We start from the raw sequence: 21,869 nt of genomic DNA, 5'->3' as shown, positions 1-21,869 counted from the left end.
GGCGGCCACATGAAAGGTGGGAAGCCAGGCCCATCGGATGTGGGATTTGCACGGAGACTTGCCTGGAATATCCCAGATGTGTCTCACGTGTTTTCCGTGTGTGTCCTTGATCACCGAGTGAAACAGACTTTGCAATCTCACATATTCTGGTCCAGTGATCCGATTTGTCCATCTATGCCAGCGATGGGCAGAATAAGGAAATGCCCGTCTGCTGGATGGCAGATGCCATTCAAAGCTACAAACAATAGCGTTGTGTTTGAGTAAACGAGCCTGGAATTCAGGAAGCACATTGTCTCAAGTCAGAGATGTGCCTTGGCCTAAGAAATTTGGGAAACGCTGACCTGGAATGACCTTATTGCAAGTGCTAAACAAGCAGTCCTTCTCACCACTAGATGGCACTAACACACACAACATGTGTTCACACAATTTCATGCAATGCTGCAGACAATGACATGCTTGTTCGATAAAGTTGCAATGGCTTAAGTTGACAGAAAAATGGTGATACTAGAAACTAATAATATTTGGGTTGCTGCATGGAAACGATGCCTAATAAAGTGTCCCATAACTCTATTTGGTCATTAAAAGGAGGCAAAAATAAATTCCGATTTTAAAACCAACATTGAAATGGTCTCATTTAGAAAAATGTAAACAAAGTGGAGTGTTACAGTATGTGTTATGATGAGTACTTTGGGGAAATATTGAGAAAAAGGGGGGGGCTAAGTGCGTGAGTTTCCTGGTCGTACTTGAGCGTGATGTTGTCATCCTCCTGGAGCGGGAGGCGCGGGACGGGCCGGGACGTACGTATATAAAGGCGCACTCTGAGAGGAGCTCTCATCACTTTGGCCGTGCAAAGCAGCAAGTCAAGGATGAAGCTCGTCGTGGCCGCCACCTTTGCACTCTTTGTGCTCTCATCCTTGCTGGACGAGGCACACTCGTCGGCCTACGACAAGATCGTGGCGCACAGCCGCATCCGGGCCAGGAACCAGGGGTAAGACTTGGGCCCATTTGCTTCTATGGCCTCATTTAGGATCAAGTCCAATGTCAGTGCCTTATTGCAACTGCTGTTTTTTGATAAATATTACAAAAACAAGTTCATCCAAATTATAATTATATTAATATTATTATATCATAATGTATTATTGTTCTTATTTATATTAATAATCAATTGGAATATTCTAAATAAAGGCTAGCCATTTGATTGAAAAAAAAAACCTTTATGGATTCTGGGTTTTTATTAGCTGCAAGCTAATACAAATAAATGAAATAAGAGTATGAAATATTTCACTTTGTGGATATCTGGCATTAATTCAATGCAAATAATAGAAATACTCATATTAGATTGGATACTCAGCAACCTTTGTTCAAATATTACAAACAAATTCCCATGTACAATATGATCACGCACATATTTTGCTTTTGAATGATTTGACTTGTTTCTCTCCAAGTTTTCATGATTGAGTCTTACCTGCTTGATGTTTCCTTCCTTCCTCCCAACGTCAACGTCGCCCCTCAGGCCCAACGTGTGCGCCTTGCAGCAAGTGATGGGCACCCGCAAGAAGTACTTCAGCACTTGTCGCAATTGGTACCAAGGCGCCATCTGTGGGAAGAAAGCGTGAGTAGTTGACAGACAACAAAAGACAAATAAATGACTTCATCATTTGACAACAATGTGCTGTGAGGAGAAAAAAAATATTTTGATAATTGCAAACCCCAAGCAAGCATATGGATTGTGTCCACGTGCCAGCGAGTCATTCGCGCGTTACCCTAATTTGTTCGACATATGTTTCCGACACGTGCGTGTTTATATTTCGTGTCTTGTCTTGCGCCGTTTTCTTTTTTTTTTTTCCCCCCTGACACTTTCCAAAGGTGTTTCCAAATGGGACGCGGAACTCTTTGTAGTCTTTGCAATAACGGACGGTCTCGTTCATTAGCTTTTTGGAGTGCGGCCAGCGGCCACTAGTGGAGTGTCTGTGCGGGTTAGGGTTAGGGTTACCACAGACTCCAGGATGTGGCTCGGAATTGCTGACACAGTCCATGAATGGAAAAGCCCGCCGTTTACTCCAGCCGACTTCTTCTCTCGCTCTTTTGCCCTTTCTGGCGGCTCAGCACTTTTGGATTGACACATGGACAGGAGCCGAGCGTTTGGGGGAAAAAAAAAAAACATAACCTATACAAAACAACATTTACTCTTTTAAGAAAACTACTGCACGTGCATTTTTTTTTTCTCACATTTGGGCTTCAAAAGCGAGCGGAGCTAATCAGTAAGTGTATTGGAATGCAGCCAGCCCCGGGGAGAATATATTCTACTTGAGCAATATCCCGTGAATTTCAGAGGAAGCGTTTCTTTTCTTAACTCATTCATTGCCAACCCAGTCTTTGACGTCTACAACCGTCAATGGCAATGAATGACGTGACGCTGACAAGTCCGAAGTTTCCGAATGCTTGGCCAGACACAATCCCTCTGTGTGAGAGCAATGAAACAACAGTTTTCTTTTTCTTTTTTGAATATGCTGACTATGTCTTGAGTGGGCTTCTGCGTGATCTCATCGCAGTGGCTCAAAGTCTCATGCAAACCACAAATAAGCACCATTAATAATATGGCTGACTCGTCCTATATTTATTTCAAGATTAGAGCTCCGACTTTGATTTGAATGTCAAGCAAACAGTAGCCGGCAATTAGGATGTCAAAAAAATGATTACAAAAACCAAATCATCAATCATGACACTCAAATATGTCAAGGCTTTTAAAGCATATTGTTAGAGGTAAAACTCTGATCGAACAGATAGCTGTCTCACTCTCGCATCGTTAGCAAACTCAAGGCCCGGGGGCTGGATACGGCCCGTCACCTCATTTTATGTGGCCCGCAAAGACAAATTGCGCATGGACTTCATGTGTCAATACTAAAATTACAAATTGTCAAAAAATTGAGAAATTGCAAGCAATTTTTATTAAGATTCACCTTTTTATTTTTTTGACAAATATTTACTAGTCTGATTTCAAAAGTTGTTATTCATCAGTTAGTTGTGTAGCCTATACTGTATATAATATAAGGCAGCTTTCACATTGAACCCCCCCCCATGTGGATATTTGGTCACAGTTCTCTATTTATTTGATAAGGTTGTTGAAGTTTTATTGCCACATGTACTGAGCTCTAACCTTGTATACGTTGGTCCCATATATATATATATATATATATATCGGTATGTATACGAGTGTGGCCTTCTTGCGGCTCTTTTTTTAATGTTGCATATGTCGCCTGGGCCGTTTAAAATGAGACATACATCCGCAAATGTTTCTAATAATGGAAGCTAGATCCAAACATGACATACCTGTGGACCTGAGAAGTATAGCTGTGTTTATATCCAACAGCTGCCCTTTAAAAAAAAATCATATTGTGATTATTATCGCCGTCGTGGGTGATCTGCGGCAATTCGACTACCACGAGACTATATTAAAAAGAAATACATTTCAAATCAAGAGAATGGCGATTTCTGCTTGTTCACGCTTTAACTTCAATAGTTTCCATTGACGAAACCAAAAGGGGTCTTTGTGCTGAGCAAAAAAAATGTTCTGAAATGCAACATTAAGCACTCTGCATTTATGTGTGCCAAAATGAGGTTAACCAAATGCCAAGCAACAACCAAAAGCGATTGTGACTCTTAAAATGGAGCACTCTGTAACATCAATCTGCTATTTGAATGTTTGCTTAATCCAGGAGGCAGCTTTCCCATTAGCTTTTGGAGCACAAGGCATTTTTTTGCTACAGAAGGACAGACAAAGGGTGACATCTGGAAATACTCAAATGACATCAAAGTGGCCTTTGAATTTGGAAACTAACTGAGGTTGTTTGACTTCCAGGACCGTCCTTTACGAGTGCTGCCCGGGATACATGAAGATGGATGGAATGCGCGGTTGCCCCGCAGGTGCGTGGCAAGAACCGACGACTTTAATTGATACGAGATTTATTTGGGGGGAAACTTCCAACCTGGCGAGCAGCAGCTGGTTAAGGGATGCTCCCAAATGTTGCCGACGCGTGTTCTTTAGGGGGCACGCGGGTGCTAGACGTTATAGGCTATCTGAGAAGATTCCTTGATTTCAGTGGCCCCGATCGACCATGTGTACGGCACCCTGGGCATGGTGAAGGCCCATTCCACCCAAAATTACGCCGACTTGTCCAAGCTGAGGGCCGAGATCGAGGGATCCGGCTCGTACACTTTCTTTGCGCCCAGCAATGAGGCCTGGGAGCTTTTGGATGAGGTGAGGTTCCACCATTTGTTCCCGTTCCACCACTGCTGGTATGGCATTTTGATGGTAATGGTCCTTCTGCGACAGAGCATGCGGGCCGCGCTGGTCAGCAACGTCAACATTGAGCTTTACAACGCTCTGCATTACCACATGGTCAACAAGCGCCTCCTGACCAAAGACTTGCGCAACGGCATGACAATCACCTCCATGTACAACGACCTGGGTCTGCTCATCAATCACTACTCCAACGGGGTGAGCTCTAGCATCATTTAGCGCCCGGTGACACCTGGCGTTACAATCGGCGTGCCGCCCCGCAGGTGGTGACCGTCAACTGCGCCAGGATCATCCACGGCAACCAGGTGGCCACCAACGGGGTGGTCCACGTGATCGACCGCGTCATCAGCGCCGTCGGGACCACCATTAGGGACGTGATTGAGGTCAACGATGATCTGACCTCGTTGAACGTGAGTTGGAGCCACAAGAATGTGATAAAAAACAATACAAGTGTGCCACCTACATCTTCTGGACCTCAATTGATCTAAAAACATGACAGCCACGTCAACAACTAAGAAGATGCTGATTATTGACCAACCTAACAGAGTTTGTCGATATGCCGACTAAATTCAAATTTGAAATCGGACTTGTTAGAGAAAAATATACAGTCTACTTGATAATAAAATGTAAATTGTGTAGGCACTATTGATCCTGAAGTCCCTGGGCTGATTAGATTGACACGGCAGCACATTGTTTAGCATCTTGGATCTTTTCCCCATGCAATCCAAAATCACTTTTTGGAGCCAGAATTTTAAAACGCACTCTGGCTATTTTCCGGTTTGTCCGCTTGCTTATCAGCATTATCAACAAACAGCAGGTATGGCGCCGTTTTCCGTTTATTTGTGCACAGCAAACTTTCTTCCTGTTTACACTCTTGCGACAAATAAGAGGCAAGGTCAATGTTCACGGAAATTCATTTTGGTTGCTGCCTCCATTTCCAATGACTGCTTACTAAATGAAACTTGGGTCTTTTTTTAAACGTGAGCCCCAATTGCTTCCTTCCTTCCTTCCTTCCAGGATATTGCTCAGAACTCGGGATTGCTGGACAAGCTTGGTCAGCCTGGACATTTCACTCTCTTCGCCCCCACCGACGAAGCCTTTGCCAAGCTGGGAGGTGACGTGCTGGAGAGGCTCCAGGGCGACAAGCAGGTCCTCCGAGGTACACGGCATGTTTGCTTTCAACGATGATAAATGGTGCCCAGACGTCTCTCGACTGTGCATTAGTCGGCAAGCGGAACACAAGGCACCTTTGTAGCGCAAAGGTGAAGGTACAAGCAATCGTATGTCATATTCAGATTCTTCAGGCTGTGCGTTTGCTTGACTTTTTGAGTCACAGGTTCAATCGGGTCCAACTGGGAACAGCTGAAGCCGCAATATTCTTCTGTGCAATAAGTCTAGAACTTGACCACACTTTGGCACAAAAACGTTTAGTGGGGAATAATAACAAAAATTAGTCTCCACTTTCAAATGGCGCATGTAATTGCGAGCAGAAAGTCAACAGATGAAAGGCAATATTTGACACTCTAATCGGATCAGACATTTACACTGACTAAGTCGTTTTGCGAGACGGGAAATCCGATTTTGTTGAGTTGTTTGTTAACCCACCCTGAACTTTCAACAAAGTTATCCGTGGTAAACGTAAAATGGCTTTTCTTGGAAGCAGTCGTTGGCCGGTCAACCTCAAATATTTTGTTGGCTGATGATGTCATATCACACAATCCCACACAAAGTTAAACAGAAGAGTGGCAGACTCCCAAGTGGTTAATCTCAGGGACCCAAAGGATCCAAGGGTCTTCTGGTTCCCAAGAGCTTCTGTTTGCAGTGTAACGCGAAGCCACCCAAGCAGCCAGCAATCCAATTAAACAATGAGACCACGTTCACAGACTTTTCTTTGTTTTCCAGCTCTTCTCAATTTCCATCTCCTGGACTCGGTGCAATGCTCCGAGGCCATCATGGCTGGAACCTCTTACGAGACGCTGGAGGGCAACAACATCATCATCGGCTGTGACGGCGAGAGCTTGACCGTCAATGGCATTAAGATGGTGCGCAAGAAGGACATCGTCACCACCAACGGCGTCATCCACGTCATTGACCAAGTGCTCATGCCGGACTCAGGTTAGATCTGCCTCATCTTCACTGACCTATGGCTTACCACCAGGACACAGAAAGAATCTAGTGCCCATGCAAAGAGCAACCGACTATCCAGACAATCTGAACCTCAAACCTAACCATGACCCTTTGTGGTCCTGATGAATCTTGCTCGCTTCCAGAAGTCTTCTTAACCCAACCTTCACCTTAGACTGATTATGATTCAGTTTAACTGTGTCGGGATGGTCTCTGCTATTTAAGCCAAACAGGTGATGGAACTGGTGGGAAGTTCCCAGTCCACCTTTGGCGACATGGTGTCCGAGCTGGGTCTCTCTGCTGCCATGAGACCCAAGGCCGAGTACACGCTCCTGGCCCCCCTCAACAGCGCCTTCAACGGTAAGCATCACACGATGCGTCAGAAAACATCATGTTCTTCCACTCGGGACGAAGCTAAGCCCAGGTGTTGTGTTGACAACGTGCACAACAGTCAACGGGGGCTGGATACTTTATAGGTTTTGGAAATGGAGCCAGGAATTCACACGGTGCCAAAAGCTGAAGCTCGTCCTCACTCTGTAAATACTTCTGGTAGTGCAGACATGATTTGTAGCTTCATGCGCACCGTCCAGCCGCTGAGCTTAACCTTGTGGCGTAAATCATTCCTAAGCACCGCGCTCCGTATTGTGACCTTCTACTTGTGGGGGATGACCACATTTCCACGGCAATAAAATGGGCGTCTAAAATAAAAGACAAAGATTTGTATGACGTACGTATATGTTTACATCAACCGGTCCCATGTTTTTTTCTCCAGATGAGGTGATGTCCATGGATCAGAGACTGCTCAAGTTCATCCTGGAAAACCACATCCTGAAGAAAAAGATCATCCTCGGAGACCTCTACAATGGGCAGACGCTGGAGACCATCGGCGGCAAGCTCCTGAGGGTTTTCATCTATCGCACTGTGAGTGGTCCCCGTCGAGTCTTGCGCAATTGAGCCGTGACCTCGAGTGCTCCGTTCTTTGCCAGGCCGTGTGCATCGAGAACTCCTGCCTAATCAGGGGAAGCAAGGAAGGAAGCAATGGAGCGCTCCATCTCATGAAGAGCTTCCTCAAACCGGCCGAGAAATCCATGTATGAGATCCTGAGCGATAACGGTAGCTTCAAGTAAGTACATCTACGTAATCCATACCAAAGCCAACTTTGGCCTTGGAGATGCCTTTAAACCGCAGTGTTCCATTCATAGCGGATGTATGCCGATGAGAAAAAGATGTTGCTACCGGTGCCAAGTTCCTCTCTGTGCTCCAGGATCTTTTTGTCTCTGATGGAAGACGCCGGCTTGAGCGACTTGTTGAGGCAGTCGGGAGACTTCACTTTATTCGCCCCGACCGACAAGGCCTTTGCCGGATTGAACGAGAGAGATTTCAAACTGCTGAAGAGTAGGGCTCCCGCACGCCTCGGTCTATCTGAGCACACCTAACGTTGATCATCGGCCGTCTCTCGTTAACATTAGGTGACATCAACGCTCTCAGAACCGTCCTTCTGTACCACATCAATAACGGCATCTTCATTGGCGGCGGTTTGGAGACGGGAGTAACCAACCTTCTCAAGTCCCTTCAAGGCAGCAACCTCAAAGTGATGTTTGTGAGTATTTGCATATCGAGCAGTTTTTTTTTTTTGAGGGGCAATTATCGAAGGAGCTCAACTTACAGAAAGCTGGTAGCTATTACGACGAGAAGTCATCCCAGGTCTTAGCTTTGAGGTTTGGGGGATGTGTCTTTGGCAGGCAAACGACACCATGCGAGTCAACTCGGTGCAAATCCCAGATTCTGACATCATGGCCACAAACGGAGTGGTTCATTTTGTCAACCGACTCTTGTATCCCGCAGGTACAATTTTCCACTTGAAGTAAAATCTCTCAAGATGTGTGATGCACCCTCCGGCTCCCTGTTTTTTGTTTTTTAATGAAAGTTCTTGCAACTTCCCGCAGATATCCCCGTTGGAAACCAGGATCTTCAATCACTACTGAAGAGGCTCATTACTTATATACAAATTAAGGTTAGTCAGAACCTCGAGTCATTGTACGCTACCTCGGACATACTTGAAAGACCCCAGGAAATGACCAAAGTAACCGATATGTCGTTTCTTGAGCCCTTTTGTGGTTCTACTCAAGATAGACGTCTAGCAAATGTCATGTCACGAAATGAAAACGTTTCTGTCGAGCATTACGTCCACTTTGCACTAACGTGTTTACTTTTGAATTTCCAGTACATTCCAGGCTTCAGATACCAGGAAATCCCCCTCACGTTTTTGAGTGAGTAGTCAAAGAATTGACGTTCAAATCTCCTGAGAAAGTTTACACACTCATCATTTGCTTTCTATCTTCTGTTGTCAACAGAAAAGTACATCACGCGAGTTGTTGAAGGTACAGTAAAGACCATGAAGCATCTTTGTCATCTTGTGCTTGAGTTTCAGCCTTAAATTACGAGCACACCGGCATTTGAACCTACGCACCTTTACTTGGACGGTTTCATCCAGCCGTCAGCCACCGGAAATGTTTTCTTTTAGAAGAGGTTTTCCATGCATCTTTTCCTACTGACCACAAAAGGGAGTCCCTGGCCTTGGTGGAGTGCTCCTGACGAGTGACAAAAAACTTAGTGATATCTGTTACGTATAACGCGCAAAACAGATGCCACTTGGATGTTAAACAGATGCTTCCGAGGATTCTTTCTTGGCATCTGTTGCAGACCTCGACAGAGCACAAACAAAAAGTGCTTTGTAGGAAAGGTGGTGGGGGGGGGGGAGTCACATGACGCGTCTCGGGTCACAATAGAATTGTTCATTTTAGGACTATTTGGCTAGAACTTAAAGGCTCAACCTTACTTCGACTTTGCATCGATGAGATTCAACATGAACTATGCAGTTTGTCTCGATGCTGTCATGTTTTGAATTTTGTTCTCTGATTTGGACTTGTTTAGCACCTGACGTGACCAAAGTGACGAGGGTCATCCAGCAGGAACCGACCATCACTAAAGTGACCAGGGTCATTGAAGCCCAACCCTCCGTCACCAAGGTGACCAGAGTCATTGAAAGTGACCCCACCATCACCAAAGTCACCCGAGTTGTCACAGGCAAGTATTTCACACCAGAGTGAGAATCACAAGGCCTCCTGAGCAACATCTAACCCTGCTATCCGACTTCGAATGAACCTTGAGCTGTCTTTTGATCATAAACACAATTGTTAGAGTTACGATGACCTACAAATTGATGGATTGTGTCATTTTCAGGACCTCAGTATTCCGTCAGCAGTGGCACCTCCCAGGTCACCGTGGACGGTTAGTCAAATGATTTTACTGGACGCTGCTAGAATTATAGTAATGCTTTGCTCTTTTCTTCTTCTTTGGTTGGCACTTTTTAAATTTCGTTGTACATGTGACAATGACGATAAAGATCTATTCTATTCTATTCTATTCCTGTAGGATCTAACCTTGCAGAGATCTCTACCTTTGAAACAGATAAAAACTTTGACGGCGACCAGCTTGTCAAAATGATCAAAGGTGAGCGCGGAGCGAGCGGTTGGTTCGTGTATGCTAGCGACGGGGCAAACACTGTTTGACCCAATAATGTTTGCTTGCCTCTATATAGAAGGCGTTTCAAGGAGAAACCCTCCCCGAAGAATTTTAGGTAAAGCAAAGATTCAGTCTGGGAATGCCCGAGCATTTAACACAGATTAGCTTGCGGGCTGGTTAAGTCTGCATTCAATAAGTCCCTAAGCATGCTAATCGCTAACATGAACTTCAGAGGTGGGAAAGACCTTGCCCTTCCCCAATGTTCCAGCTAACCTATCGCTTTCAGCATGTAATAATAGCAGGCAAGCAAGTGGCTAGCTGTGCAATCCTCCATCGCGGAGTCCATTAAAACCGTCGTCACTGTTTTGTTGTGTGTGACCCGAGATCGCCTCTTCTGACAGAGCTTCCGAAGCTGATGCAAGATAGTTTTATGACCATTGAAATTTACAACTTGAGAGCAGAGTTTCCGAAGCTGACGCATGATAGTTTTAGAAGCATTCAAATTTACAACTATCAAGTTGTTGCCATTGAAATGAAAAAGATAAAGCTCCCGCCAAACAGCCTGGCTCAGACTAACGTCTGGAAATGGGTAAACAGACAGTTGCTAGGCAACAAAAGCATCCAGCAGCACACATTTCAGTTAATCCCCGCTATCCAAAAACCGTAACCCAAACGAACAGGATCATGGTCTGGATTTTTTTTTTTGGGGTCCTGCATCTCTAGATGGATCAGAATAGAGTTGGAGATTTGGGTTAAGTGGTCATCTTAGAAGCATGGGAAAACTTCAGGAATGTGATCTTTAATGATTATCATTTCAAAAGGGTTGACTCTGTTTTGGTGATCTGAAAAGCTGATTTCACAAGATACTATTTAAAGCAACGGCTCTTCAACGGATCACGTGGAGCTTTCCCAAACATGATCTATTTAAAAAAATACTATATTCTAATAATTGTAAGGGCCTGCTCAAGCTAGGCAATCTGTCCTTGAGACCATACCAAGTCAAGTTTATGCATCATCAAAATAATGCAGCAAGAAATGTTTTCTTCCGGCTCCCCAAAATGTCAAACTCTGCATGCATGCTGCCAGCCATGCTTGCTGCTAGAGATGCACCGATCCGACTTTTTCAGTTTCGATACCGATACCGATGCCGTGGCTTTGCGTATCGGTCGATACCCGATACCGATCCGATATTATGGTTGACTTAACAAGCTACATACCTCTACATGTGGAACAGAAAAGACTAAAGGCAATGGCATCAGGCATGACTACACAGTTCATTCCTAAGACAAAATGTAACAAGATAAAGCAGATTAATGCAATGAACTATTTATTTGCAACACAAATTGTGCAACAGCAGCAATAAAGTGTATTAGCATTTAAATTCAAGTAAATTAGGATACAAACTTCTTAAAAAAAAAAAATACAAATGTTGCAGCTGAAACTGCACTGGGCAAATATAGAAAGGGTGATCAAGCACACAGTAACCAAATATTAAAATAAATAGTAAACATGTAAACATTAGGTGCCGTTCCACATCACTCATGACCTGTTGATGCTCTAAATGCTCATTTAAGCAGCAATGAGAAGTGCTCCCTGAAAACAAGCTCCGCTTAGTACTAGTACTATAACTGGCAGTACTACCACCACCCCTGGCAACATTAGCTTTGCAGACATTACAAACTGCCGTCGAGCTAGTTGGCGTGTTCAGTTTAAAGTACCTCCACACAGCTGACTCTTTCGTTCGCTCCATGTTTGCGTTTGTTTAGAAAACTCTCGTGGCATGCGGCACACGTGCTGCTGACGTATGACGTAGCCCGCGTCCCAATAGATTAAGGAAAGGATCGGCTCACAGATCGGCTGCATTTTCCGATACCCGATCCATCAATTTTGTTGATATCGGGGCCGATATCCGATCCAGATATCGGATCGGTGCATCTCTACTTGCTGCTGCACATTGGCTCAGGAGCTCCTGCTTTGCCAAATGTGATATTTCCACGAAGGGAATGTCGCTGCACAGCCTGCTCAAAAGACCTTGGAAAAAGATATTGACACTGTCCTTTTGCTTGTTGTCTTCCAAGCTGGCAGCCGGCGAAGAGGACGGGACTGAGCCCGGACTCACGAGGGGGGAGTGAGCGGGATTCAGGCAGCGACCAAAGCAGCTTGAAAAACAGGGATGCACTTTCAATGTCCTTTCAAGTGTACTCTCGGTTCAAAAACCGTTCTGGCAAGCAATCTCCACTTTGAGGCTCTCAAATGCCAACGGACATTGCGGCTTGACTTTCATACGAGCCATTAACGGAGCAATAAAAGAAAAACCACGGCTCAATCCTACACTTTTTTCCCCGTGTCTTTGCCCAAGTCCAAGCAATGAAACTCAAGGAGAAGATTTTCTAAATCCTGGCATGGTAAATAAGGAGATGAATGATGTTTTGTTTTCGGACCCTTAAATGCTCTTATCTGCTCTTTCATTTCCAACAATGTATCTAAACGTTTCCCTGCTTTCTGTCTTAGTCCCCAACCATTTTCCAATAAAGTGCATTCTTTGAAATAAACCTGCCACTTTTTCCAAAAGCACACCTGACGACGACGCTTCCTTAAAAGGTCTGCCGACGTTGAATCCTGACCATGTTGAATCATGTGAGATTCTTCCATCGTGGCCAAGTCATAATAATTGATGGCGGATGGAGAACTCGGCCGTCTCTCAAGAAGAGATTTGAAATCTTTCATGTGTATCCAAATGGACTGAGAGGTCTGTGTGTTTGATTTGGATGTCGTGACTTTATTTTGGGTGGAATTAATGAAAGAATCAGGGACAACGCCCACAACTGCTTTGGGATTTTTTAAAAACAATCAAACTATTTGGATATGGTTTGCCTTTTGTTTTGGAAAAAAAAAATTCCAAACTTTGTGGAGCAAACCTTACATCATACCTGTCGAAGTGGCAGGCTAGCTATCCTGGGAAAGCGTCCGCAACCCGATCGTGGTGAAACATGGGAAATGACCTTCAGCATCCATCACCGCTTACATGATGTTTTAAACACATGTCGGTCGGCAAAGGGAATCCAGCAGCAAGCTGGTGTTGTGGCGGCTGAAGGAAATCCCACGTTCGGGAGGCTTGAGCAAAAAAAAAAAAAAAGATGGCTACCAACACCTCTTCAAAGGAATGTTGCTATGTCACCTTTGCCAATAGGCACAACTGGCCTGATTTCACATTAGCCGATACGGCCTCGCAACTGCATAGGCGGCGGAGTCCCATGGTTTGTTGGAAGAGCCCATGGCTTTTCCATTTGGTTTTGTGTGTGGGGTTTTTTTCTCTCCCCCTGCACAACTCAGCAGTATTGTTCCAATCAATGATTGAGTCACGGATTCAAATTTCTGTGGATGTGGCGCCTCCGACGCCATCCGACGCTTGTCGTTAAGTGAAAGCAGACGGGCGACATGTTCGCTGGTAGTCAAAATCTCAACAGGCGGTGGGGGGGACAGTTAGAACTCAAATGAATTTATTAGCCCTCCTTGGTTCCTCTACAACTCCAATGAATTTATTAGCCCTCCTACTATGTTGGTTCGTCTACAACGCCAGAAATGTTCATGGGTCGATTGGACCTGCAGTTTAGTCAATCATACAAAAAATACGCATATTATCCGTCCGTCCGTCCGTCCGTCCGTCCGTCCGTCCGTCCGTCCATCCATCCATCCATCCATCCATCCATCCTTCTGTCCCCACAGAAGATCTGTACTCAACACTTAGGAATATATCAGCGTGTGTCTGAGCTGTTTTTTTTTTCTTTTTCCGTTGCCAAAACACTCACCACTGCAGCTGCCAGTCATGACTATTAGTTGTAAAGCCCAGAACATAACAGTTGTGTTTTCTCTTGATGAAGTGTGCGACCTGGCTGTCCAAAGACACCTGCGCCGTCATCCGCTCTCCAAATTAAAGCAACGAGAAGAATCAAGGGGCACCTTGACAGATTCAAACATTCTCAAACAGTCAAAGCTCATGCGAGGTGGACTGCGTGTCGAGGAAAACATCGAGGAAAACACGGAAAGCTCAGCGCCGGGATTTCGGCGGCAAGCGTATAGGTTCTAATGAGAAACAGCAGGAAAATAATTGCCGGACTTCATTTTCCATCTCCATAAAAGCCGCCGCCGCCGCCGTCCGTGCCTTGGAAACGGTTCTTTGGCTGGCTGCTTTGTGCAGCCTCAAAAATGGGCTTTTTAAAAGTAAGTCAAGTTTAACTGACGACTCCGAAGCACTATTATTAGACGATCTGAGATACGATAGAGTGGACAGAATTCAAAGTTGTTGGAAAGTGTGTGCGCGCGCGCGCGTCCTGCTACTGCAGCACAACAAGGCGCTTCCGCTGTGATGACATCACGGGGTGAAGCCTGCATGACCCCGGCAAAAGGTCCCGGCCGCCGGTTAATTCATTTCTTTCCGCATGGACGACTGGCCTATATGGCGCATTCTTGCGTGACACGTGTGTGTGTGTGTGTGATCTTAAGCGTGAAATTCGCAGCCTGGAGATAACGGCACGGGAAGACAAATTCTTTCCATTTTGCTCACGATGTGTCCGGACAAGCGGCGTCTTGGCGTCGCTCGGGAATTATGTCGAGAACAAATCACTTGACTTTAATCAAGTTCTGAGCTTATTTGGCTCAAGTCCATACAAGCGGTTTATTATAATTATTATATTCATTATATTTGAATATTTGGATTAAATAAATCGATACAAAAATGAATAACATAGTAACACCTGTATTTTATTACATCTATTTTTACATATAAAAAGAATAAAAAATAAATAACACCTGTATGATAGCCATTTTTATTACGTCGTCAAATTGTTCATCTGCCAAGCAGGTTCTTTTTATGAAGTGGCTTGCACAGCGATCATTTCTCCATATTTTGTCAAATACAGAGCAAAACTGGGTGCTTGGTATCAGGAGGCACAATTTTAGGAAAAAGGCAAAAGCCGCACAAGTGTTGCCGTTGGGGGCACATCTCAATATTTCCGACAACCATACTTGCGTTTCGACATTTGTGTGATTGATCCTCTTTTTTGACTTTTTACACGCAGCCTGTCCGTCCCTGTATAACTGCTTGATCTGAGTTGGACTTTTGCTTTTGCGTGACGGTGGGTGAGCGTGGGGACAAAGCGTTTTTCCAGACAGAAGAGCCGGCCGGGTTTCATCTGGGGAACTTGCTCATAAATCACACAAAAATAGGGACAGTTTTACTGGCCAGACACTGACAAAAGTTGCTTTCTCTTTGTCGGCCGACTTTTACAATCCCAATTACATATACGTCACATTGGACACATGTTCCTTTAAGTTCCATTTTGTCGACATTGTTCTTGTGGGTTTATGTATTCCCTCCCCCGGGGTCTGTGAGATTTATACTCGACTTGACGTCACACTTTGATTCGGAACATCTTTAGATTTTATCGTAACAGGGAGGTGGAACTAAAGCGGAACACAATGCGTCAAATTGCAATTTGTTTTGATTAAGCATCAATTATCTTAAAGGGTCAAACGTCGGCCATCGTAAAACGTTTACTACGCAACGGGACTTTTTCACGGCTTGTGATTGGGGTTCTGAAGTCCAAACAGATTTTTTTTTGAGCGGCCTGTCAATGTTTTGAAGCAAGTCATTCAGATTTCGACCATCCCTAATTTTGAACATTTTAAATGACCAAGATTTCAAACTATGAGTAGGCTTTCAAATAGCGTCAACATTCTGAATTTTACATCCTGATTATCATCTACTAGCGTCTTTGTTTTGATTTTGTCACCAGCGAAAGCATTTCTCTTCCACGAATTTTCTGCTGGAATAAATGCGCAAACGTGGGAAGTCAAGTGTGAGGACAAAGTTGGATCGGTGAAAGGAAAATGCTGTTTGTGCGTCCAGCAGCGCCGTTCAATCACATGACTACTTTTGGCACGTGTGTGTGTGTGTGTGTGTGTTAGCATCTTCACTGCGGGAAAGAGGACACTTACCTCTCTTTTTTTTTTCTCTTGCTCTTAGCTGTGGAAGCCCATTTAACACTTTAAACCCCAGAGACGTTCTCATTTTTAATTCTCCCCTTGTTTCCATTTTAAGATGCTTCTTGCCACCACCTTACTTTGTCTACTCGAATCACTTTCATTTAAACTGACAGACTTAGCGCAATGACATCATTGTGGCGTGCAAAATTCCATGTCACTTTCATTCCCCTACTGTTATGTTTATTCAAATTGCCAACTCGGAATTAATTTTTATGACCATGAAAGTGTTTTTCTGATTTTCTACTGGCTTATTAATGAAAGTGTGGTGGTTTGTATTATCTGGCGATTCCTCGTGCATGAGTGTTCAACTTGTCGGACATCGCAATGCCAATTTGAAAAGGCCAAAATTGAAAACAGAATCCAGCATCAAGACAGTTTGATGTTCTTCTTCTTTCCTGACATTTATCTTCCGGCGGCCCCCTTACTGATCTGTCCCGTAAAACCGCCAGAAATATTTACGAGGGTGACCGTGTCACTCTTCAAATATCAGATGGTTTTTGGCGATAGACTTCTGATATGAACCACTTTTTGAATCAAATGAAAACGTCTCTCCACCGCTGCTTTTGAGCGAGCATGTGTGCGCAATTAGAAAGGTGTCACCGCAATGATCGCTTATTCCTCATCGGGTCATTCCAGAAGATATTTGCTTAGGAGCACCCGCGGCGGCGGTCGCTCTCTTTCAACGGGCAACAATAACGGAGCGCTAGCATCAGAAATCACCATGAGAGAGGCCCTCCACCTCCTTGTGTGTTTGAATACAGCTGTTCACAAATTGTGGGTTGGTTTCAGACAGCTCAGCCTATGGATAGCGGACGTCATTTGCATTAGGCATTATTTACAAACGGTCTTAAAAGATATAACAGGCAGTAAATATATTTTCAGAGGTTATTTCTAAACAAAATCAATGCTTTATTGTTCAAATACGGGTCCAGCTCAACATGTGCGTGTTTTGTAAACGTGGTTAAGATTCTAATGAAGAAAGGTTTTCCATAGTGAGTTGGCATTAGTAAAAAAAAAATTGAAAGGCAAAGAAATGATAACAGGATTTATGGGCCGCTTTTAATCACAAACACGTTTTTTACAACGAGGATTCGCTGGCTACAATGCTGGTCATAAATAACATCATGATCATTATACGTATACCTAATCGCTTCCATGCATAATTCTGGAAATATACAAGGGTAATAAATTGCTTTGGTTCAAGGGGAAAGAAAACAACCAGACGTACATTATTTTGCATTTGAGTTCAGATTTGGCGACCCCTGCGGGCGTTGAACGTTAATACAGTCATCTTGTACGTGTACGTACACTAACAAGTATTTGTTTACTGCCATCTCGTGGTGAAAGCCAGGAAACGGCATTGATTTTTAGTAGTTAAAGGAGCGTCACTGTCACCAAGCGAGCGTCGACTTCTGGTTAGTAAACTTCAGATTAAAAGGTATGCTCGTTGTTTTTCGCTGACTTTACTAGACCGGAATTGCTAATAATCAGGCACCAAGTCATAATGTCATAATTATAAAACGTTTATGGGCAATTTAAGAGCGGAATCAAAGGAAGTACTTTAACAATAAAAGTGCTTTTGAGCTACAGCGCTGCCATTTCCGGTATGAACGAAACCTTCACAATAAAAGACAAAACGGTGGCGCACGGTGTCGCTCCACAGTTCAAGTTGCGTCACCGCGGCTTTTGATTGAATTGTTGTTGCGTCGGCTCCATACATAGTCACTTAAAGCCCCGGGGAGTGGTTTTGTGGAGCCCGTTAAAACGTTAGCCGCGCGGTTTAGCCGACCGGCTGCTACATTAAGCGGTAAGTTAACGCTGTTACGACCTAACGGGGAGCTAAAGCTAACTGGCTGGCGACAGAAGTGTCAGATAATCCCACGTAGTTAAAAGTCCTGAAATCGCGCAGACGAAATGTTTATCGTTCAAATGTTATATTGTAAGATTAAAGGCGCTGGCATATGAATTAGTTTGACAAGTTTGGATACGTCATCAATTCAATAAAATATAGTACTCTAACTGTCAAATAGGTCTTGTTTGCTAGTTTTGCATACACGACAAAAAAAAATACACTAGAGTGCTTAATGTTCCTCGTCTTTGCTTTTGTACATGGAAAACGTTGTGACTGGTGTCTATGTTCTAATCCAATTATGACCCAAATGCCTTCTCTCAGAGGACATGGAGAAGGGGACAGAGGATGCATTTGACCACGCCAGACTGGAGGTGATCAAAGACGGCTACAAGAAGGCCTTTGAGTGCATCAACAAGGCGCTGATGGCCGACGAAGCCGGAGACAAGCATCAGGCCCTGGAGCTCTACAGGAAGGGGCGGAAGCACCTCCTCAGGGCCATCAGCGTGCCGTCTCAAGGGGCTGAGTGCGCGGGCAGCTCCTGGGAGTCGGCCCGGGAGATGCAACGAAAGATGCAGGAGACCCTGGACAACATCACCACACGCCTCGCCGTGTTGGAGACTGCCGCCGGCGCCGAGCACGCCGGCGCCTACCCGCGACTCCCTGCCCGAGATGAGCAAGTTAACCCCCCCCACGGAGGTACGCCCGCATGCGGCGCCGTGGCTCTCGGGGAGCAGCCCCCGGCGTACTCCCCGCAGGTGGCGGACGGCCACCTCTCCATCTCGTACGGGACCGAGTCGGGCGAACTGTCGCTGGTGGGTGACGATTTTTACAGTCGCACGTCCAGCGCCGCATCGACCCCGCAGAGCATGGGCGAGGATGCGGAGGAGCTGCTGTGCATCCCGCAAGGGGTGCAGATATTCTTTGTGAGCCCAGAGGGGCACGTGAGCGCCCCGTCGTACCCGGGCTACCTGCGGCTGATCAAGTTCACCGATGATTGCCCCGGTAGACCACCGGCGTTTCTGGAGGTAATTCAGAGCCTGAAATATGGGAGCGGACATGAAAGGTCATGAGGGCTGCAATCAGTCAGTCATGTGAGCTGTCTCCCTATGATGTGATTAAGTCACGAAATGACTTTAGACTTTGAAGCGACGGAAATAAATCAATATGTGCTGTAATACTTGTCATGACGTATTGGCAGGTGTGCGACTGGCTGTACCCGCTCATGGCGGCAAACTCGCCGGCCTTGCTGTGCAACACCGGCGTCTTCATGTTCCCCGACATGATGGCGCCCACGCCGGGGCACTTTGTAGGCGTGGTCCTATCGGCGGAGTTGCCCGCCGCTGACCGAGAGCTGTTTCGGGATCTACTGGCTCAGCTGACCGACCTCAGAGTACAGGTAATAGTTTGAGCTGGCGCAAAAACAAGAGTTGCGAGCCGGCCTCACTCGCTCTGCCTCAGCGATGTCGGGATTTGAGCGCTTAAACTGCGCTAATGCTCTTATTGTCGGCCGTGTGAACGAGTCGAGAGCCTTGGCCGCCGCACAAGGTCGTTTTCCGTTCAAGGCTTCCATGGAGCCGCTTCCATGTCGGCGAACGGACATTTTTCTCTTCCCTCAAAAAGCGGAACTGAGCCTTTAGGCACAAAGGGAAGCTCTCTTATTTGTAAACAATCGCAGCTTTGTGAGCAGTGACGAGCAGACGAGCCTTGCTCCGTCTTGAGGATTTAGCCCGTGTCATGTGTTTGTTTCATCAGGATGAAGACGAGGCCGCCGAGCACGTGAATCTGAGCAACAAAGTGTCCATCCCCGTGCCCGGCGAGGAGCCGAGCCAGGAGGATACAGCGGCGGCGGCGGCCGCAGAGGATGACAAGAATTTGCCTGAGTGGAGCGAGAAGGTGGCCCACGGGATACTGACAGGTCAGCCCGCTGCGGGAAAGCTCCAACACAATCAATTCCACAAGGGCAAAAATGATGACTCATCATAATTTGTATTATTAATATCTTTTATGACGAAAAGAATTTTGTGACACCTAGGCGCAAGCTGGCTGAGCTGGGGTCTGGTCAAAGGAGCCGAGTTGACGGGCAAGGCCATCCACAAGGGGGCGTCCAAGCTGCGAGAGCACATCACGCCTGACGACAAGCCGGCTCACGTCAGCCCCACCGTCAGCAAAGGCCTCCACGTGGCCAAGCAGGCCACCGGCGGCGCCGTCAAAGTCAGCCAATTTCTAGGTGAGCGCGCTCAGCACTTTATTTTTTTTTCTTTATTTTTCCTCCACTGACCGTTGTGTCACCGCAGTGGACGGCGTGTGCGCCGTGGCTGGCCGTGTGGGGCGGGAACTGGCGCCGCACGTCAAGAAGCACGGAGGCAAGCTGGTGCCCGAGTCCTTGCGCAAAGACAAGGACGGGCGCTCCAACATCGACGGGGCAATGGTGGTGGCCGCCAGCGGAGTGCAAGGTAGCAACATGCCCGCACGTCGGCATTTAAATGTCACATCCAAATGAGTTTTCACGAGTGAGCTTGCTTTTTACTTTTAATTTCCTCTGTCGGCCAGGGTTTGCCACCATGTGGACAGGTTTGGAAGTGGCGGCCAAGAACATCACGACGAGCGTCGCGTCCGAGACGGTCACCACGGTGAAACACAAGTACGTAGGTGGCTTCCTCGTCCCGTTGTGCTTGCAGCTACGTGACTGCGTGTGTGTGTGTGTGTGTGTTTTTACGCGTGTGGCTCTCGCCTTTTCCCACCCTTCAATTTGCTTTGCAGATTTCGGGGTCTTCAAACCCTTTGATGATTGTCAAAATGTGTTTTAACACTTTGCACTACTGACACCAGCCTGTCTACTCTATTCCAAATCACGCTTGAAATGAAACGTTCTTCTCGCAGCCTTTTTGCTCCATCATTCTCGGCATGCCATCTTTGCACAATAATTCCTCTGGCCTTCCAACCCACCTCGTCCCCCCCCACCCCCCCCAAGGTACGGCGCGGTGGCCGGGCAGGCCACAGACAACGCCGTCAACTCGGCCATCAACGTGGGCGTGGCCGCCTTCAACATCGACAACCTGGGCGTCAAAGCGGTGGTTAAGCGGACGGGCAAGCAAACGGCGCGAACCATCCTGGAGGACTACAAGCTTCAGGACGGCGCCGACACGCACAAACAAGTAGAGAAAGCCAGCAAATAGCCCGAGCCGTACACGCCTACTCTCTTGCCTTGAAACAAATTCTAGATTGATTCCTATTTTTGATGTGGACTACTAATGACTTAACATAACTAACGGGACTTTGATGTTACCTATAGAGTTTATTCTGTGAAATAAATATGACGTAATATATATTGGATAGTTTTCTATAATCATTGGTTAAACTACTGACCACTGTGCCGCAACTACTGTGTGTAATATCTTGAAGCAATCCAAAATGGATCTTTTTCAACCAAAGATGCGAAGCTAGTAGCCATTTTGAGTCAATATTAATGTTGAAAGTGCATAACGGCTTATTGTGAATGTTGATGATTTGATAAGCCGTCGTTATTTCAAAGTGTCGACAATATAAGGTGTGTCTAAAACATGGAATGCTGCTCGAGTGTTTGAGAAAATCTTTCACAAGGTTTGCTCGCCAACTTCAAATTACCAAGTCAGCAAATTATGGCTTTTTTGGGGGGGTGGGGGGGTGACGATAAGTGGATTGTGCCTTTCCCAGCCAACTGGGCGTAATGAAATAAAAACATCACCTTGGTCCCAGGACATTGTGACTCTCAAGGAATGTTGTACAAGGGTTATTTAAAAAGAGATGTACAGAAATGAAGGTTATATTTCCTAATTTATGTGAAATTTATTAAATATACTAAGCATCTTGACAATGAGTATCATTATTTATGCTAACAATATTAGCATTCTTTTTTATGTTTATTAAACTGCTAGTTAATATTGTGAAGTGACTTGAGTTAAAAAAAAAAAAAAAAAAAGCTGCTGACTCCCGATTTGACCGATAGCGCCTGCACGAGCGCAAGTCCGGTGAGCACCACCGCAG

The 21,869-nt window shown here is 45.6% G+C and overlaps 2 protein-coding genes across 6 annotated transcripts; both read left to right on the top strand.

The window, feature by feature from the left end:
- Nucleotides 1-818: 818 nt before the first annotated feature.
- Nucleotides 819-12,501, top strand: postnb (periostin, osteoblast specific factor b). Of its 2 annotated transcripts, XM_037268100.1 has the most exons (23): nucleotides 819-988; nucleotides 1,514-1,612; nucleotides 3,860-3,924; nucleotides 4,101-4,258; nucleotides 4,334-4,498; nucleotides 4,564-4,710; nucleotides 5,318-5,459; nucleotides 6,203-6,415; nucleotides 6,650-6,784; nucleotides 7,197-7,345; nucleotides 7,411-7,547; nucleotides 7,689-7,819; nucleotides 7,894-8,024; nucleotides 8,167-8,269; nucleotides 8,371-8,438; nucleotides 8,649-8,694; nucleotides 8,779-8,805; nucleotides 9,359-9,414; nucleotides 9,454-9,511; nucleotides 9,668-9,715; nucleotides 9,860-9,937; nucleotides 10,026-10,064; nucleotides 12,028-12,501. In XM_037268100.1, the coding sequence occupies exons 1-23, from the start codon at nucleotides 867-869 to the stop codon at nucleotides 12,054-12,056; spliced, it is 2,346 nt and encodes a 781-aa protein (XP_037123995.1). In that variant the 5' UTR covers nucleotides 819-866; the 3' UTR covers nucleotides 12,057-12,501. The 2 variants fall into 2 exon arrangements, with proteins under 2 accessions (XP_037123995.1, XP_037123994.1); XM_037268099.1 differs by having other exon boundaries at nucleotides 9,359-9,511.
- A 4,859-nt stretch (nucleotides 12,502-17,360) lies between these two features.
- Nucleotides 17,361-21,699, top strand: spartb (spartin b). Of its 4 annotated transcripts, none has more exons than XM_037268792.1 (9): nucleotides 17,361-17,432; nucleotides 18,168-18,871; nucleotides 19,045-19,242; nucleotides 19,599-19,761; nucleotides 19,879-20,073; nucleotides 20,141-20,299; nucleotides 20,397-20,487; nucleotides 20,818-21,107; nucleotides 21,169-21,699. In XM_037268792.1, the coding sequence occupies exons 2-8, from the start codon at nucleotides 18,173-18,175 to the stop codon at nucleotides 21,020-21,022; spliced, it is 1,710 nt and encodes a 569-aa protein (XP_037124687.1). In that variant the 5' UTR covers nucleotides 17,361-17,432; nucleotides 18,168-18,172; the 3' UTR covers nucleotides 21,023-21,107; nucleotides 21,169-21,699. The 4 variants fall into 4 exon arrangements, with proteins under 4 accessions (XP_037124687.1, XP_037124688.1, XP_037124685.1 ...); XM_037268790.1 differs by lacking the exon at nucleotides 17,361-17,432 and adding an exon at nucleotides 17,602-17,801; XM_037268793.1 differs by lacking the exons at nucleotides 17,361-17,432; nucleotides 21,169-21,699 and adding an exon at nucleotides 17,593-17,801 and having other exon boundaries at nucleotides 18,166-18,871; nucleotides 20,607-20,935.
- Nucleotides 21,700-21,869: the final 170 nt, after the last annotated feature.

This window comes from Syngnathus acus, chromosome 13 (genome assembly GCF_901709675.1).
Source record: "Syngnathus acus chromosome 13, fSynAcu1.2, whole genome shotgun sequence".
NCBI lineage: Eukaryota > Metazoa > Chordata > Actinopteri > Syngnathiformes > Syngnathidae > Syngnathus > Syngnathus acus.
This window is presented reverse-complemented; position numbering and strand designations above follow the sequence as displayed.